This window comes from Haliotis rufescens, unplaced genomic scaffold (assembly GCF_023055435.1).
Source record: "Haliotis rufescens isolate VD_foot unplaced genomic scaffold, xgHalRufe1.0.p SCAF_6, whole genome shotgun sequence".
Taxonomy (NCBI): domain Eukaryota; kingdom Metazoa; phylum Mollusca; class Gastropoda; order Lepetellida; family Haliotidae; genus Haliotis; species Haliotis rufescens.
This window is the reverse complement of record NW_025964334.1, coordinates 47714625-47735435: the sequence shown is the minus strand read 5'-3', so window position 1 is coordinate 47735435 and position 20811 is coordinate 47714625. Positions and strand designations below refer to the sequence as shown.

Here is a 20811-nt window from a genome sequence, read left to right as displayed (position 1 = left end):
AAAGTAGTGCACATGGCAAATGAAGGATATATGTAAGTATTCATGGTCGTTTAATCTTAATATGATGTTACTAAAATACAACTGCAGAGACACTTTGTTATATCGTGACCTATTGGAAGTTGTTTTTATAAAAACAGCATTTGGTGGGGGTGGGGGGTGGGTTGGGGGCATTTATGGATTGAGCCTCATTCTGAGACTAAGCTACCACTCTGGAAATTCCATCATACATTTTCGGCTTGTACATACATAAGTCAATAAATGTTCATGTTTACATTAGGGATAAAAATTTGAACCTCAAAGTTTACAATCACGTCACAGTACCCGATGACGTAATTTGTGGAATTTTGTTGCAAGATCCATCGGCGAAACAATGCCATGTTACGTCAGCTGGGGTCATCGAGTGTGCATAAGTTCCTCTCAGTGATCTATCATCTCCACCCGCAATGTCGTTGAATAAGCCAAGGGATGTCGAGAGCTTTCAATATTTGTTCGTAAAACGTGTTCCGAGAGTACATAAGCACGCGTCTTGGTATTACACAATGTGTAATACAGCTGTATGTTTATTAAACGGGTGATCTCTTCACGGGCAGGTAATAAAATGATTTATTTATCACTCATTTTTAGTGTATATTATGTATATTTTAGTTGATATACCCTGCCTTATGAGAGATAACAGTATGTGTGAACAGGTGTCTGGAGAGAGGACGTGTTAAAGAATATCGGGGGAAACAAAATCTAATACTTCAAACTTGTATTTTCTGTTTTAGCGGGCATCCCTCGTCTGGCGGTTGCGCAGGGCAGTGTCATCACTATGTTTAACTACAATGGCACCAGTGTTCTAACGATCAACACTCAGGTGCGAGCAATGTTTTACCATCCATTCCAAGAGCGACTTTACCTCGGTACCAATCCCCTCACGTCAGTAAAGCTGAATGGCACGGACGAACGGACGCATGGGAGCACATATACAGGTTATATTGATGTCACGATACTTTCTCATGATCAGCTTCCTTGTGTATATTTTAGTGAAGTGGGAATCCTCGTTAATCCGGACAATACTGAACTCAGTGAAATCGCACGGATCTACAACGAATCCGGGGTATTAGGTATTTCCATTAGCATGTATGCAGATAATCCCAATGGTGAACGTCTAGAAGGTTGGGTTTCGATCTGTGGATCAACAAATAGTAGTGACTGTGAGTTGTTCGTCTCCACTTATCTGTCTGCATGTCGGCTCGGTGTCCATCAGACTACATGGACCACAGTACCGTGTCTATTTGTCCTTCAAGTCGTCATGGTGACGCCTTACTACTTGTCCGTTTGGTGGTTTTTATGTTGGTAGTGTGTCTATTTGACCTTCCAGTCGTCATGGAGACGCCTTACTGCTTATCTGTCGCCCTGTCCGTCACAATGTCAGTACTGTGTATATTTGTCCTTCCTGTCGTCACGGTGACGCCTTACTGCTTGTCTGTCTCCCTGTTCGTCACAATGTTACTACTGTGTATATTTGTCCTTCCTGTCGTCACGGTGACGCCTTACTGCTTGTCTGTCTCCCTGTTCGTCACAATGTTACTACTGTGTATATTTGTCCTTCCTGTCGTCACGGTGACGCCTTACTGCTTGTCTGTCTCCCTGTTCGTCACAATGTTACTACTGTGTATATTTGTCCGTCCTGTCGTCATGGTGACGCCTTACTGCTTGTCTGTCTCCCTGTTCGTCACAATGTTACTACTGTGTATATTTGTCCTTCCTGTCGTCACGGTGACGCCTTACTGCTTGTCTGTCTCCCTGTTCGTCACAATGTTACTACTGTGTATATGTGTCCGTCCTGTCGTCATGGTGACGCCTTACTGCTTGTCTGTCTCCCTGTTCGTCACAATGTTACTACTGTGTATATTTGTCCTTCCTGTCGTCACGGTGACGCCTTACTGCTTGTCTGTCTCCCTGTTCGTCACAATGTTACTACTGTGTATATTTGTCCGTCCTGTCGTCATGGTGACGCCTTACTGCTTGTCTGTCTCCCTGTTCGTCACAATGTTACTACTGTGTATATTTGTCCTTCCTGTCGTCACGGTGACGCCTTACTGCTTGTCTGTCTCCCTGTTCGTCACAATGTTACTACTGTGTATATTTGTCCGTCCTGTCGTCATGGTGACGCCTTACTGCTTGTCTGTCTCCCTGTTCGTCACAATGTTACTACTGTGTATATTTGTCCTTCCTGTCGTCACGGTGACGCCTTACTGCTTGTCTGTCTCCCTGTTCGTCACAATGTTACCACTGTGTATATTTGTCCTTCCTGTCGTCATGGTGACGCCTTACTGCTTGTCTGTCTCCCTGTTCGTCACAATGTTACTACTGTGTATATGTGTCCTTCCTGTCGTCATGGTGACGCCTTACTGCTTGTCTGTCTCCCTGTTCGTCACAATGTAACCACTGTGTATATTTGTCCGTCCTGTCGTCATGGTGACGCCTTACTGCTTGTCTGTCTCCCTGTTCGTCACAATGTTACTACTGTGTATGTTTGTCCTACCTGTCTTCTTTCTGACGCCTTACTACTTGTCCGTTTGTTCGTAGTCATGTCGACACTGATCTATTTGTCCTTTCAGTCGTCATGATGACGCCCTACTCCTTATTTATCTCCCTATCAACCCCAATAATAGTACTGTGTCTGTGTGTCCTTCTTGTCGCCATGGTGACGCCTTACTACTAGTCTGGCTCTCTGTCCGTCCGAATGTTAGTACTGTGTCTATTTGTCCTTCCAGTCGTCATGGTGACGGATTTCTGTCTGACTGTTTCTCTGTCTATCAGTATTAGGTCTACTTGGCTTTCTAGTCGTCAGAATGGTGTCATTCTGTTGTCTGCCTTCATGTCGGTCCGAAACGAGTCTGTTTCTCTGTGTGTCGCCATGGCAATATCTTCCTGCTCTCTGATGTTCCTGTTTTTTTCTTTCAGTCAGCATGTCTGTTGTCCGGTCTGCAGGCATTTGCAAATATGTACGTCATATATATGTAAATCATGACATCATTAGTCAAGTACATAATCATTTGTTGCCAACTCATGTCATTCCGAGTCAATCCAAATCATTTGTGACCAACTCGTGTTATTCCGGGACAAGCCGAAAAGCGACTCGTACCCCTCTTGTGGCCATTTTTGCAACTGGGTTGCGTCTAAGCGCAAACGGGCATAGCTAAAAGAATTGTCAACTTGTAGCGTAACGATTCACGTATATTTCCCCCATGTATCATATATATTCCAGATGCTGTTGAAAACACATCGGTACTTACAGTATTATACAGTATTACTGAACACACTTAACTGTATCTTGGGTATATTTTTCATTATACATGTAAAATCAAATATTATTCTTGAGGGATTCTTTGCCGAAGAACCTGAATTCATACGCGCATTCTGATTGGTGTGTCGTATTTTCGCACATAACATTCATTGATACGGGGACGAGTCTTCTTGCGGGTTACGGAAAGGGACGAGTGGTGACGAATGAATCCGTATAAACTCTCTTGTATGTTACGGAAAGAGGCGAAAGGTGACGAAGGGTGGCGTCATTGTGAATTTGAATCTGGCAGCGTTAACATCTCGGACATGTTTCAGGAACGCTCATGGCGCTCGAGATCGACATGTACGATGACAACGTATACATGTCGGTGAGCAACTACCTCGTGGAGCGACTGGACCCCGACGGTGTCCTGAAAAACATCGCTAACAACGTCGACGTCTATAAACCACGCCAAAGCAGACTAGACACCGTGAATAGGTACGTTCATTCATCATCTCGTCGGAAAGGGCAGCTGAGACCCCGTGTCAATTCGGGATAGACTGTGCCCAAGTATTCTGTGCCTGCCGTATGACGTATAATGTTTCGGGTGGTTAAGCTTGGAACTTGTTTGCGCGGGACGTTAATATAAACAACTGGCTTGATAACTGAAAGGTGTAATTAAAATTCAACTAAAAACGATAATATTTCAAAGTTTGATAGAAAATGGCCCGCATGGTTATAATCACCGCAAAGACACAAAGCGTCTTTTTACTTTGAAAGAGGCGGTCTGGTAGCCCAGTGGTTTAAGCGTCTGCTCGTCACGCCGAAGACCCGGGTTCGATTCCCGACATGGGTACAATGTGTGAAGCCAATTTCTAGCGTGACCCGCCGTGATTTTGCTGGAATATTGCTAAAAGCGGCGTAAAACCATACTCACTCACTCAGTTTGCATGCACGTGTGTGTGTGTCTGCTTGCACTAGTCCGGACTGATGCCGATTGATAGTGCTAACTCGCTGAGATACCATGCCGCAGTTAAACAAGAATACCCCACTCAGACACAGTATACTGACTCCGAGCCGACCAGTCCTTGTCTTAGCCCCTTAATGCCGAGCGCCAGACAGGGTAACAAGAACCATCTTTTAACGTCTTTTTGGTATGACGCGACCGGGGATCGAACCCCGGACCCTCCGCTCTCGGGGCGGACGCTCTACCACTAGACCACGGAGGCGGTCTGGGTAAATTAAAATTAGGGAATGAAAAATAGACGAAGTGACGCATCTAATGTTTATAATTTCTTTGAGGAAAGACATTTTCTGTATTAACTTCTTCAGTCTTCCATGCCATCCTTCCAGATTGTTGTTGATGCGAATCAAAGCTATTTATACTGTAATCACTAAGGTCGATCTCCCGGTAAGACACCGTAAATTCATATTGCTGAGTGCGGCGTTAAACAACAAACAAACATAAGTACTCACACATTGGGAAACTATGGAAGCGTATTAGCGCCATAAGATTTATGATCTACGTAGATAATACTTTCATCTTCGTAAATGATACTTATATCTAAGTAAATGATTCTTTCATCTGCGTCTGTGATATTATAATCGTACATATCGTTTCTCAGACAGTGATATTGTCTTGTGCAGTTGCGACCCTAGATGGATACAAACATTCGTATTTTTAATAAAGGTGATTAGTATACTTAATTACTGTTAATTTAATTAAATGTTTGGGAGCATGTTGGTTGTTTTTGTTCAACGTGTCAAACTATTAGCGCTAAAATAAAACACAAACTACAGAATTCTTCAGTTCTTCATAAGATGATGACGAGTATTGGTTTGATACAGGTTTACAGTTTGAATGATGCTCACCCCTCCTTATTAAGGTTTTACCTATAAATCCGTAATGGAGAAATCATCAAGAGGATCAACATATTCCTCCGGCTGTAACCATGTTATGGATGATGAATAATTTCTAAAAGAAATTGAATAATGACCTATGGCTGTTTTTTGGGTTGTAGTTTGGAGAACAGTTTGTGCTCTCCGCTCTTTATTACGGTTGTGGGAGAGTATGGCTTGTGTCATTCTCCAGTAACGTCGACATATTAAAATGAAGATTTACTTTAAGCAATGTCCAGATAATGCCTCAGTAAAGACTCGTCAAGGTAAAAAGTCAAACAAATCGGTCATTATTAATTAGGCCAGTGGTTATATATAGCTGACCCGGAACTAGGGTCGATTACTCGAGAAAATACTGATACCTCGATGAAAGTATCTTCTACGTGGATGTGAACAGTATCATCTACGTAGATGTATGCATCATCTACGTAGATGATTTATTTTGGACTTTGGCACTAATACGCTTCCATAGGAAACCGAGATTAACATTTGCGGAATATTATGCCAATTATTTTTGTAACCGACATCATATCTTTACTTTTTTTTTAAGTTTATTGAAAGTAGTTCCCACTAGATGACGTCGACGTTATATGTATCGGATTGTGATACCAAGTTTATCGGAATGGTTTATGGCACCAATAACTCTATCCATTATATGATGATATGGATTATCTCGGGGTGGCGTCCAAAATTACATAACCCTTCGAACGAGAACTCTAATCCCGGTTGATAGTGATAAGTTAACCGAATGTTTTCTATATTTGCAGCGTTCTGTACTGGGCTGATGAGGCTCTGCAGACAGTAAAGTCGGTGACGTCGGATGGAGCATCCACTGTGACAACGTTGTTCACGTCCGGAAAGGTCGTTTGGGGCATGGATATAGATTTTAATGGTTTGTATGGAATCGATCAGTCGATCGATACATCTCCCAATCCACCAATCACTCAGTCAGTCAAAGACTCCAACGAAAGTCAGGTTCATGAACTTAAGGTAACCAGATGCTGACACTTTGATCTTGATCATAAAACTGGTTCGCAGACCTTGTGGCATATGAACATGCTAATGTCATGATCTCGACTGCACGTTTCCGAAACATTTATACCTTAGTGGTAGACGTAGGCGTATGGACAAACCATCTGATATAGTGATTACAACACTTTAACGATTACATTTGCCACTTTGAGGGAATCCACGGGCATGGAGAAGATGCTTACATACATTGGATGGGACATAAACTCAGTAGACACACGGTACCACTTGACCACCTTTGACCCACGTTGATCATGCGTTATGACCAAGAACTGTTCGATATAAAACTGTATAGCAATACAAAAGACACAAACAGAAAATCACGTTAAAGTGAATATTGTTATGCGATGACTCATCCTGCCGAAGCACTTTGATCGATTCCCACCATGGTTTCAATGTATGAAGCCCTTTCCTCCTTGCGCCAGCAATGATATGATTGGAGAATTGCTAAAGGCAAAGTAAATATGTTTGATTTTTTACCTTGAATAATGTATGGCTTCGATTTTAATTTTGAGTTTAAGAATTGATATTGATGTGTGAGTTCACTGGAGTATGACGGTTTATGCTCAAGTAAACTCACACCCAATGAAAGTCACTTTTTTATAATTGTTTATATCACTATTTTATGTCCCGAAGGATGTCTACACATTTCCTTAAGTACTTAAGACTTCATGTTTACACTGACAGCCATACAATAACCGTCTGTTGTCGCGCGATTATATACACGGAACATACACGCATGCATGCTCTATTTGCTCTTTTTAGATTTGGTTACGCCAATAACTTTTACGTAACATCATCATTAGATAGGTACTCAGTTAATGACAGTGCGTCGTCATACATTACAAGTACAGAACTTAGAAATAGCCGAAGCAATCAACGTAATGGGATATATTTAAAAGTGTTAACCGTCATCGATCATTCAAAGGTGATTTAAAAGATGTTTATAACAGATACTGAGGTAAATTGATCTATTGCTGTTGACTGTCACTGTCAGTCACAGAACGAGTCGATAGTTTGGGTGTGCATTTCTTCGTTTTGTGCACTGGGATAGCTCGTGACGAGGATATCCGTTACGGGCATGCAGTCAAACTTTCTAACTCTTCCAATGTATATTAAACCGCTAAATAATCAGAAACAACGGCTTCTGTATTTATTCGTGCAAGGAAATTTCCAGGGGTTACCCAGGAATGTAAAAAGTAGCCTGTCAGCGTTCACATCATTTCAAGAAAACAAGCTCGTGAAAAACGTATGAACGTCAACCTGCGCCATTCTTACGCGTATGAACGTCAGTTTCTTGGTCATGTGACCGGCCTCTCGTCCAATGGAAAGCCGAGTATCGTGTAATTAACGTATATGGTTTAACGTCGCGGTCTGCAATATTTCAAGTACATTAAGACATATACAGTGACTGATCGCATGAGCATCGATCCACTCCAGCGGGTTGCGATGACACGCAAGTCACAGACCTACCGAACATTCTCCAGCTGTTTGGCTGAGATATAATATTTATGTTTACTTATACCACTCATCAGCTGATATTTGGCACCGTGTGTACAGTCTGCACAATAAGCTAGAACCGAATATAACAGAACATAACAAATCCTTTGTTCGTATATGCGCCACGGGGAAACCATTAAACCTTATTTTTATATAACATGGTTTAATTCTCTTTTCCCAAACCCATATTTACGGTGTTCGAATTTATTTTTATATTTGAAAAAACATTTTTGTTAGATTAATGCTGTAAAATTATTTATGAATCGGGGTTAAGTAGGAAAAAGCAGAAACAATGACGAATCTTATTCAAAGTGTCATACTATTTCTTTTATTCAACATTTATGATACTTAGGTTCGCGGATCTATAATAACATGAAATACAAACATCTGCTGAGCACGCGAACATCCATACAGCGGTCACGTAAAGGCTACACATATTTGTTCAGTTTAAATTTGCGCGTTTATTTCTAATACTGCACCGAGCGCTCCCAGAGCAAAAACAATAGTTATAAAAATCATTAGATTATGGTTTTAAAACCAGGAACGAAATCACAGCAACAGGCAAAAAACACGAAAACAGTTTTTTTCTCCTTCACAAAACATTACGCAAGTATTGAGTGAAGAGGTAAAACAAATAATGCAGAATGCACAATCTTGAGCGGGTTGATCAGAAGGTGTGATCAATACCACGGGGTCACTGATAACACTAGGTCGAAGCACTGTCATCACATTGCCCAATTACTGTCGATTGTATTAGTAATCTTGTGATGCCCAGAAAATATTCTGTAGATACACGCTCACTTCTTTTAAGGTTTTATGATTAAATTTTCGTTGTTCATTGAAATTCCTGCATTCTGATTAGCTGAATTGGTCACGTGTAATTGCAATAATTTCCAAATGAATGTAACAAATTAAGCCACGCCCACCGAGGCGCACTACTTTTATTACTGCGGAATGTCGGGGAATCCAAATATTACAGTCGAGGGAATTCCCTTTCTGCTCACGTGCATCGTCATGCACAGGACATTTAGCGACATTCATGCATATTCATTGTCCAAACTACCCTTTGAAACCGAAGGCCGAGGATGAATGAAACAGCGAAAGTGCAGGCTCGCTCGCCTGTTTTTTTCCTGCTAGCCTCAACTTTCATGTCTTCGGGTTTCATTTCTAAATAGCATTTTTCCAACTGTGTTTTCCCGCTTTCAGGGAAGTAATGTTTGATTCTGGCGGTAACTGACCAGGTTATGTGAAACAACCGCCTTCTCCCGTAAATATTTCTTCCGGTTCGTTACAGTCTGACTGTTGCAGTTCTTATCGCCTTTTGCCTAAATTGACAAGTCCATTGAACATTGTTTTGACCCTACTCTCCGTTGATTGGCTACTGACTGTGTAGGCATGTCATGTTGTGTGCATAAATTAAACGATCACCTGATTCATGTCACGCCACAGTATGTATTCCTGCACCTGGAACGTTTATTCAAAAAGGCGTGTCTGTCACACACGTGTATCGTTCGTTCGTTCGTCCGTCCGTCCGTCCGTCCGTCCGTTCTTTTGTTTGTTCGTTCGTCCGCTCTCCCGCCCGCCCACCTGCTCGCACGCACGCTCATTCATTCATTCATTCATTCATTCATTCATTCATTCTTTCGACCACCTCCGTGGTCTAGTGGTAGAACGTCCGCCCAGAGAAGGGAAGGTCCAGGGTTCCAACCCCGGCTTCATACCAAAAGACGTTAAAAGATGGTACTTTTTGTTACCCTGCCTGGCGCTCGGCATTTAGGGGCTTAAAGAAGAACTGTTCGGCTCGGATTCAGTATACTATGTCTAAGTGGGTTATTTATGTTCAAATGTGGCATGGTATCTCATTGGGCTAGCACTATAAAATCGACATTAGTCCGGACAAGTACAAGTAGTCACACACACGTGCATGCACGTAGCTATATAAGTGCAATAATCTTGGACGCGACGTTAAACCTCACCCCACCTTACCTCACCTCGTTCATTCATTCATCCCTTCATTCATTCATTCACATTCATTCATTCATGGCATGACCATTCGTCTAAATTGGAGCAGTTGGTTAGCCTAATGGAGACCATTCGTGACCTACTCGTGTTATTCCGGGACAAGCCGAATAATCTTCTTGCAGGTTACGGAAAGAGGCGAGTTGTGACGAATGAATGGAGACAGCACGCTGAAGACCCTGGTTCCATTCCCTGTTTGTCCTGCGCTCTGACATGACTGTTACTATAAAAGCAACATATTCAGTACGGGATAAAATACGCCTCCGAGGTTTTGGTTGAAAATATAAAACCTTGACCTAGCTCGAGATTTTACATTTTCAACCAAAACCTCGGAGGCGTGTTTTATCCAACTTAAATGCAAGAAAAAAACAGAAAAATAAGAAATCATCAACATACCTTATAGTGAAACAATACAATGTATCGCGGTATAAAAGGAATTCGCTGAAAGCGTTTGAGAGAAAAACCAGGAACAAGCATGAACCAGCTGGAGTCATGACGATGAACTTACCAACTTCTCGCAACCTGTCCCGGTGGGAAAACAGTGGGTTAGAAAACTCAGCTCGACACGAGGTTGCAGGTTCGATCCACGTCATGAAAGTTTCATGTTAAATAAAAAGTGACATTTAATCAATCATCAAACACAATTGTGTTCACACCAAGAGTCAAGTTAACGAGACGTCAATTGTAAAACCCAGGTATTACAATTGTAATGTACTAGTATTTATCAGGTCCCAGGCATGCTACCGGAACGCCCCGGGCATTGTTGATATTGCTTGCCTTGAACGTTTACCAACATATTGAAGAACCTTCTGTTACTGTAGTGTGACGTCATCAGAGGTTTATAATTTCAGTTTAATTGTACCACCCATGGAATATATCAATGTACAGATCCGATTTCCCCATCGCTGAAGAAATGTTTCCGCATGTCCACACGATAAAGGCTTTGGCTGAAATATATTTTACTACCGCTGCTACAGGTTTGGCGTGCATTGCGTGACAATATTCACAATTAAGCTACATTAGGAAAGAAGCGCAAGTTTACGATCGCGCGAAACTAAAAATATGTGCAATTACTTATAAATCATAGTTTATACCTCTTTTCCAAATGATCTCTGTAATTACTAGTTGTTACCTCTCAATTCAGAAGTTTGGGATCTAATGATGAATTGAACGCAAATTGGCCTCCAAAGATTGCCCCTGGCTCAATCAAGTACCTCATCTATACTGCCCATACATATAACCTATATTTCCAACATGCATCACCGACTCAGCCTCTATCTAATTGCCGCCTCCGTGGTCTAGTGGTGAGCGTCCGCCCGGAGAGCGGAAGGTCCGGGGTTCGATCCCCGGCCGCGTCATACCAAAAGACGTTAAAAGATGGTACTTGTTATTACCCTGTCTGGCGCTCGGCATAAAGGGGCTAAAACAAGGACTGGTCGGCCCGGAGTCAGTATACTGTGTCTGAGTGGGGTATTCATGTTAAACTGCGGTATGGTATCTCAGTGAGCTGGCACTATAAATCGGCATCAGTCCGGACTAGTACAAGCAGCAACAAACACACACACACACACACACACACACACACGTACATGCACGTCGCTAAATAAGTGCAATAATCTTGGACGCGACGTTAAACCCAATTTCACCTCACCTCACCTCTATCTAATTACAGAGAGGAAGATCTACTGGTGCGCTAAGTCGACGGGTGATGTATGGGTATTCGACATGTCGACCGCCACCAACACCCAGCTGGTCCCCAACGGCGGCTCCGTATCCGGCTCCTGCAGCGGACTACGTCTCTACAACGACTACATCTACCTAATCTACTACAGATTGAAGTGAGTGACCGACATTAATACTTTCTATGTACATCGAACAGTGTATGAGTTAGTTACACAGGTGGCACTGGTGATATTTTAATCACTTTTGTGGAATCAAGGAGCACGGTATGTTTCTATCAGACCAACATCGCATCCATGCGTGGCTAAGGGACGTAACTCTGCACGAATCAACCTTAAACATTAGAAGCAAGATATGTGTTTGGTCATTGGTTTTTTCCCCTGTTTATCATAATATTTAACAAATATTTTGTTAGGACATTCAGCATTTCCGGCTACCAAATCATAATTTTTGGTAAACCTGATGACAATTTCTTTTTCTTTTTAATTTGGAATGAATTATCTTTACAAGAGAAAATCCCCGCGCCAGCACCCTCCCCCTCCCCATCTTGTGATCGGCCTCTGAATCAACCCGTTTACTGATGACAGTTGCTCCCCCACATTTATTTTAACTGTTATATTTGTGTGAGAATTTATAACAAACATTGTTCTTTTTTACAGTTATATTGAGAAGAGGCATAAGAATGGATCCCTAGCTGCGAAAATTCTTGAAGGCCAAATATCAGCATCGACAACAAAATATTTTGCTATTGTGGAATGATGTTTAAATGATTAAACGGGAACTCAACGAGTTCTACAATCAATGTAAATAACCTAGGGCCTCGTAGCATGCATCGTTAGTCTAGGCTAATGTCAATCCCATTACACCAAAAGCTTTAACTCCGATCTTTTACACGTTTACTCTCTGCGTGAAGATCTCGCAATATATCCCGCGGAGTGAGTGAGTGAGTTGAATTTACGCCCCTTGGAACAGTATTCCAGTTATATCACGGTGTGTCAGCCTAACTGTGGGAGGAAAGCGATGCAGGTCTGAGACGTTTACCACGTTGTCGAAACCCGCGAGCACGGGTATGATGCTGACAAACCTAGAAACATAATCAGGGCAAACCGGGATTCGAACCCACAATCATAGTTTTCTGGCATGCCCAAGGGACACAACTCTGCACAGCAAATTGCGGCGCCTTAGACGACTGGGCCACCCGTGCCCCCTCATCTCCCAAGGAGGTCTCGTCCGGTAACTTTCCAATCGCCCGATCATCCTCGAGGATTCTTAATTTATGTACGAGTGGACGAAACATTCAGACCAGAATATCTGTTTTATGCATCTCAAAAACGAAGTTAAACGGCCAGTTCCGGGTGTAAATATTAAAAGCCGAGCCGTTAAATTGTTGTGGATATGTTGTACACGCTTTCGTTTCTGAGCTTAAGGCATCTACGCCCATTAGGGAATACCATATGACTATTTATATTCAATGTGGGTGTTCTTTTATAAAAAGATATATTTCCGAATCGTTTTAGAAAACTCCTTCATTTAGCATGGGGTGTCAACATCCGCGGAAGATTCACACATCTTTTTCGGAAGGGATATATTTCTTCACGCAGAGAGATATCGTATCGAATAATTTTTCTTGATTTACATCTAATTTGAATGACGTACGGGTTTACAGTGGTCTTAGCGCTGAGATCGGTTTGTAGAACCGTGTCCGGAGAAATACTAAAACTTGATTGACTGTGTCCTTTCAACTTTAAAAGCGGGATTAAAAACTGATCTACATAAATCTGTGTTACATATAAACTGCCGGGCAAAAATGTATAAACCCATGTTTCATGGTGCCTAAAATTAACAAAACAGGGAATGGTAATTCGATGGTACCCTGAAAGAAACAAGAAATGGTAATTCGATGGTACCCTGAAAGAAACAAGAAATGGTAATTCGATGGTACCCTGAAAGAAACAAGAAATGGTAATTCGATGGTACCCTGAAAGAAACAAGAAATGGTAATTCGATGGTACCCTGAGAGAAACAAGAAATGGTAATTCGATGGAACCCTGAAAGAAACAAGAAATGGTAATTCGATGGTACCCTGAAAGAAACAAGAAATGGTAATTCGATGGTACCCTGAGAGAAACAAGAAATGGTAATTCGATGGAACCCTGAAAGAAACAAGAAATGGTAATTCGATGGTACCCTGAAAGAAACAAGAAATGGTAATTCGATGGTACCCTGAGAGAAACAAGAAATGGTAATTCGATGGAACCCTGAAAGAAACAAGAAATGGTAATTCGATGGTACCCTGAAAGAAACAAGAAATGGTAATTCGATGGTGATGTATTTGATACGGATATCAGGGTTTTTTTACCTTAAGTTTGCAATGTTTCGGCGACCTTTTGTAATCTTTTTGAATTCGTTTGCCCGGCGGTTTATAGTGTAATGTTACCGCTGTGATAGACACTCATGATATGATATGTATATTATCAATGACAACCATACGTGCTTCATGCACGAACGTTCTTTTCTGTTATGTTGAGAGTTGTATTGTGAGTGAATATAGTTTTACGCCTGTGTTTGAATATATTCCAGCAATATCGTGAGAGGGGCCCCAAATGGTTTTTTATTGTTTAACGCCACACTCGTGTATGACGTCGGTCTGTAAATAATGGACTTTAGACCAGACAATCCAGTGTTTGACATTATGAGCATCGAATCATATCCATGGGATACGATGTCATGCAATCAAACATGTCGAGTAGTCTGACAATCCGATCAATTTAGTCGCCTCTTACGACATGTATAGGTTGCTGGGAAATAAAATTCTAACCCGGAATCCCACGGCGGGGACCAAAGCTGGTATTTGGATGTGACGAGTTGCCGTTTTGACCAACTAGTCTACCCAACCGCCAACAGATCTATTAGCACATGCTGTATATTTGTTTTGTTTGTTTGTTTGTTTTAATGTTTTACGCCACCCTCAGCTATATGACGGCGGTCTTTTGATAGTCGAATCCGACCCAGACAACCCAGTGATTATCATCATGAGCATCGATCTTCGCAGTAGGGATACGATGACATGCATGAACCAAGTCAGCGAGCCTGACCACCCGACCCCGTTAGTCACCTCTTACAACAAGCATGGGTTGCTGAAAACCAATTCTAACCCTTAATCTTCACGTGACACATGTTGTATAAGAAATGTCACAGTGACTTCATCTGCATACGTTTAATTCTATATTATTGGTACTGTATTGAACAATATACTGTTCGTGATCTCGTGGTTGTTTGGTATATAAACTGGTGATGTAAATGTCATGAATACGATGAATAAGATATCTGAATATACGTCAATAAGAAAAATTAATTTATAAACATGAGGTTGAAAAATTGTAAAAATGTGCTGTACAAATGTATTGTATTCGGGGTCAGATTTATGTACACGGGGTCAGATTCCTGTTCACGGAATCATGCATGTGGCTGTCACGCCTGTTTGTATAAATTCATGGTGATTAAAAGGTCGATTTAACAGTCACTGTCCACAGACTTCGTGTTTACCTCGGCGTATTAAGACCGCCTCCGTGGTCTAGTGGTAGAGCGTCTGCCCGGAGAGCGGAAGGTCCGGGGTTCGATCCCCGACCGCGTCATACCAAAAGACGTTAAAAGATGGTACTTGTTGTTACCCTGTCTGGCGCTCGGCATTAAAGGGCTAAAACAAGGACTGGTCGGCTCGTAGTCAGTATACTGTGTCTGAGTGGGGTATTCATGTTAAACTGCGGCATGGTATCTCAGTGAGCTAGCACTATAAATGGGCATCAGTCCGGACAAGTACAAGCAGCCACACAAACACACACACGTACATGCACGTCGCTATATAAGTGCAATAATCTTGGACGCGACGTTAAACCCCATTTCACCTCACCTCACCTCGGCGTACTCGCAAGACAAAATTCCAGGCTTTTACGCGTCAGTGCCCACATGTGCCATGTCACTCACCTTCAGAGATGAAACGACCCGTGTTTGTTCCTTTATTCCGGGTTAGAATTAACCCTTCAGGCGCCATATAACGTAGTGATCATGAGTGCACTGGTGTTTTTGCTTTGAACAATATTCAAGATATATCAGGGTATGTCAGCTAAATGCACAATTGGAAACCTCGTGTGACGTCAACTGTTTTTTATGGGTTGGGCGTCGTCTAAGGCGCTGTGCAGAGTTGTGGCCCTTGGGCACGCCAGAAACTTATGGGTTCGAATCCCGGTTCGCCCCGATTATGTTTCTAGGTTTGTCAGCACCATACCCGTGCTAATGGGTTTCACCGAAGTGGTAAACGTCTGAGACCTGCATCACTTCAGGCTTTCCTCCCACATTAAGCTGACACGCCGTGATATAACTGGAATAATGTTAAAAGCGGCGTTGAACCCCACTCACTCACTCTTTTCGTAAAAGCAACTCACTCACACTCACTCACTCATCTGTTTTTTTCAGAGGTATCATATTTAAGAAATACACGACGAGTGGCAGTTGTTTATCGGACAATAAAACCCAACAGGGAAAAAAACCCATTAAGGGGCGCAGCCCCGAGTGGTTTATTCTTCTTGCAGTGTTATATTGTACCATAAACAACGGCGAGTCGTTCATTTCTAATATGAGATATCAACATTATGTACAGCCTGCTTAAGGATGCTGATAAAATGTACACGCTAAAAAAGAGTTTTCTTAATTTTAATAAAGATAACGCCCTGAATAGAATCCGACCTCGGCAATGTCGGACAAGTCCATTTTATAAACAGGTGGATTAAGTTTGGTATTTCCCGCATATTTTCACAATCCTAACGTCGATAACCTATACATTTTCTCCTAATACCGATTGTCATATCTCTTCCACGTTAGGATGCGATCGTTCGGCCACTGCGTTTATCTGCGTACTCCAGCTACATCGCTATAGGGAACAACTCACAATTAGACATCTGAGAAATAACCTCGTCCAATATATGACGTCATCAAGTAGCGAGCGCCCATTCGAATCTCTAGAATCTCTACGTTCTTCATTGTTCTTTGCGATTTATCGCTTAGGCATCTTACATATTTGTATACTGGCACTTATTGGAGGTTCAACTGTGGTCGCCGGTGGACGTCGGCGTTTTTTACAAAGTTCGTAAGAACCTGTAACTCTTCTGATGTAGGTTTCTACAAACATTATTTCTCTCTTCTTCTCTGGAGGGTACGAAAAGACCACATACGTACCTACACATCATACGTGAACGTGAATTAAATATCAGTTGTGTTCCTCCTGTGCCCTGATAAGCTCAATAGTCTCCTTTCCCGATGTTCCAATATACTGCAATTCATGATGTTGAGACTCTTGCTCCCTTAGGGCTCAGTCACACATTCAGGACGTTTCCTGCCGTCCTTGAAGGACCATTCCCGATTAAAATTTGTCAAAAGTGTGATCAAGATCCTGTGATTCGTGCCTTGAAATTCACAATCAGATGTTGTTCAGGAAGCGTCCCGATTCAGCCGTTTCCCGCCGAATCCGTCCCGATTATATCGTTCTCAAGCCGAATCTGATCCGATTTGTATCTTCCGCATGGTAACAAACGACCGAATCTGTCCCGACAGCGTCCCGATTCTCCCGAATGCGATCCGACAGTGACCGGACAGTGAACCGACAAAGACGGTTCGCGTTCGGCAAGATCTGGACGCAATCTGGACTCAATCGACAAGACAGCGTCCCGATCCACAGGACACCGTCCAGACAACACAGGACATTGTTACGATCCGAAACAGCAGAATCTGTCACGACATAGTTACGATTGTAATCAGTGTTTCCCCAGTGTTACGGGACGCACCATACTGTCGGGAGTGCTTGGCCGACCTCTATCGACCTTTCCCGATCCGTAGGACTCTGTTACGAACTTATATGACTGCGTTCAGACAATGATAGGACATTCCAGACCATTGAGGATAGTAATCCAACTTTTTCACTTTTCGTGTCGTAAAGCTGTCGAATCTCAAACGGGAGCCTTAATCGGTACTGTGTGAACCTGGCCTTACAAGACGGCAACTGAACCAATGTTTGAGGAAATATACATGTCGTTAAGTGAGGACCGTCACGCTTCGCGATAACCCCGAAATTTGAATGTTAAAGGATCGCATGAGTGTTCGTTGTTGTTTAACGCCGCACTCAGCAATATTCCAGCTATATGACGTCAGTCTGTAACTAAGCGAGTCTGGACCGGATATCCAGTGATTGACATCATGAGCATCGATCTACGCAATCGGGATACGATGACATGCATGTTGTTCCTTCATTCCGAATGACTACCCACCCAACACATTGGACTGAACCCACCCATCCTGCGTCATTCGGTATCTTCGCTGATCCAAAGAGTTCGTGTTTAATTTCGTCGAACGGAAACAAACTGTGTTTATAATGTAGAGCTCGGTTATCTGTTGGTTTTTAACCGTAATTTAAACAGTCTCGGTTCAACATTCAATTTAACGCAGCTAAATCTGCAGGTAACAGAGCTCTACATTGAAAACACAGTATGTTTATATCCTAATTAACTAGTTCAATGGATTCTGTCGTATATAAGAAATTGGTGAAAAGTTATTACCGTAATACCAATTTCATTATTGAGTGTTGCACAACGCTTGCTTGCAACCGATATGACATGGCTGCTGGGGATAATATTGATAGGACACAACAAATGTACAGGACACCGCCTTCATTATTGAACATGTTATTGAATTTTAAATATTAAAGAGGACTGTATAATGTGTGTGCGTGTGTGTGTGCGTGTGCGTGTGCGCGTGCGCGCGCGTGTGTGTGCGTGCGTGCGTGCGTGCGTGTGTGTGTGTGTGTGTGTGTGTGTGTGTGGTTTCTTGTGCTAGGCCTGATGAATGCCGATTGATAGCGCTAGCCCACTGAGATACCACGCAGTTTGAAATGACTATTTCACTCAAATACAGTATACTAGTTTCCAGCCGACTGGTCTTTGTTTTATCCGCTTTACGCCGCGTGTCAGGCAGGGTAACAACAAGTACTGTGTTGCAACGTCTCTTGGTGTGATCCGACCGAGTGGACGCTCCACTACCAGACAACGGAGGCGACATTTTTCTTTATAGAAAACCCGATACACGTAAAAGTGTATGCCAAATAATTACTGTGAAAGAATTCAACATTGATTTACGAGATTAACGAAGATTATCAGTTTATCATGTCTGTATGTGATATCGTACTATGTATGATACGATTAGTCATGTTGATAATAAGTATTGACATTTAAATCATAAACAGTATGTTAAGGTCTTCACTTACGGTGTAATCTAAGTTCTGTTATCCAGAAAATAGACGATAACATCAGCTGGAACTTTCTACATTAGAATGAATATAAACATACTTATGTGGAGGTCGATGAAAGCTTGCAAGAATGACATGTGGTTATGGCTAAGTTTGTTTGTTTGTTTGTTTGTTCCTGAACGCCGGACTCAGCAATATTCCAGCTATATGACGGCGGTCTGTAAATAATTGAGTCTGGACCAGACAATCCAGTGATTAATATCATGAGCATCGATCCACGCAATTGGGATCGATGACAGGCATCAACCACCCGATCCCGTTAGTCGCCTCTTACGACAAGCATAGTCGCCTTTTACAGCAAGCATGGGTTGCTGAAGACCTATTCTACCCCGGATCTTCACGGGTCTTGTCTTGTTTCAAGAGGATACTTACGGTTTTGACCATCCGGTCAGTTACTTTTCCCGGTTCTATTTTGACCTAAAGAATAAGCCCGAAATCACCACTCCCCAACAGATCTAGAATCACGTACTAACGCGATAGCTCCACAATTTGTTGTCCAGATCTGGAGTTGCGCCTCTTAGTATGCCAAGGATCCGGTTCCGATTCCAAGATGCGCTCGCGTTACGGCCATTGGTTTGTCAGAACGTTATCATGGGTTTCACCAGTGGTCAACAACTTGGAACTGCGCTGCCTTAGGCTATTCTAATACAATAAGAAGACGACCGCCACGCCACTAAAATACTCTTCAAATAATTATTGGTGTCAAACTCACTGGAGGTAATAGGGACCAAAATGGTCACTCGGACAGAAGTGCCTCAAATAAGCAAAAAGTGACCTTCGGTCTTGACAGGTCTTGGTTATTTCTCCGAGACAACATTTACAATAGGCAGATCTGATGAAACACTACAGCGTAATTAAGTGATGTTAAATCGTTTATCCAGACAGGACGTTATTTGCAGTCTGTTGACAATACTCCAGCCAGCTATCATATATTGAAGTTTGGTCTGAATGACAGGATGTTCAATCAAGTAAAAGAAATTGAAATGCAATATTTGCATACCAATGCCAATGAACAGATCGAGTTTCTTGTGTCACGATTCTATCAAAGCAGAATACATTTTACTGATCAATATGTTGGATTAATGATTTTGTGGTAGCTGTCCTTCTATTAGCCAACTAAAACATGCACAATAATGCCAATATAAACAAGTTGGTGATTGGGTTTAACAAGGGTACATAGAACTCAATTCCCACTTCCTGGGAATGAAAGCAAGTCTTCATTTGTCGCACAGATGCCTTTGAAAAGCCTTGTTTTGTCCCAGGACTGTCGTTGAATAGCTTTACCTTGTCAAAGAACTGTCATCAAAGAAGCTTGATTTGTCACAGAACTGTCGTTGAATAGCCTTCCCTTGTCAAAGAACTGTCATCGAACTGAAGTCGTAGCTTGTCGTAGGACTCGCAGAAGAGGTTTTGCTTGTCGGAGAAGGACTAACACGGAGAAGTTTTTGTTTCGAAGGACAAATCTGTTGAGAAAAACACGCATCTTGAGATGAAGATAGAGGCTATCTGGGTTTATTGTGTATGTGTCATCGCATCACGCGCTTCTCAAAGTGTCATGAACAGATTCTATTACAAAGTAGCGTCCACGGTCGTCGATGGTGTTGATATGTCGGCTGCTGCTGCGCGCTCACTCACCGAGTGCGCTGTGAAATGTTCCAACGTTGATGGGTCAACGGGAGGCATATTTTGCAAGACAAACAACATTTGTTCCTCGCTAAGCGACATCAACACGACATCACCTGTGCCCGTACCATCAAGCGATTGCAAAGTTTTCGCAGCAACGGTGAGATACACTTTGATGATCTGATATGTTGCACCAGTTATTTCTTTGTCTCAAGTTACCTGTAACTGAATCAGACACACGCCCAGTTAGAACCAGTCACTTCATCTTCTGAGTTAGGTTGAGATAGAAGTTGTAATTAAATCCATTTATTTCAGCAAGTCAAAAAATATCCCCACACCCTATCCCCCGATCCACAGCCACACACCAAAAGACGTTAAAAGATGGTACTTGTTGTTACCATGTCTGGCGCTCAGTACACACACACACACGCACGAC

The 20811-nt window shown here is 42.3% G+C and overlaps 1 protein-coding gene across 1 annotated transcript in view; it reads left to right on the top strand.

The window, feature by feature from the left end:
• Nucleotides 1-12408, top strand: part of LOC124146903 (low-density lipoprotein receptor-related protein 6-like) — a 37578-nt gene extending 25170 nt beyond the window's left edge. The window contains exons 3-7 of the mRNA XM_046517454.2: nt 768-971; nt 3610-3772; nt 5941-6065; nt 11394-11559; nt 12061-12408. Of these exons, the coding sequence (XP_046373410.2) occupies nt 768-971; nt 3610-3772; nt 5941-6065; nt 11394-11559; nt 12061-12160 (758 nt within the window). The 3' untranslated portion in view covers nt 12161-12408. The remainder of the gene's footprint in view (nt 1-767; nt 972-3609; nt 3773-5940; nt 6066-11393; nt 11560-12060) is intronic.
• Nucleotides 12409-20811: the final 8403 nt, after the last annotated feature.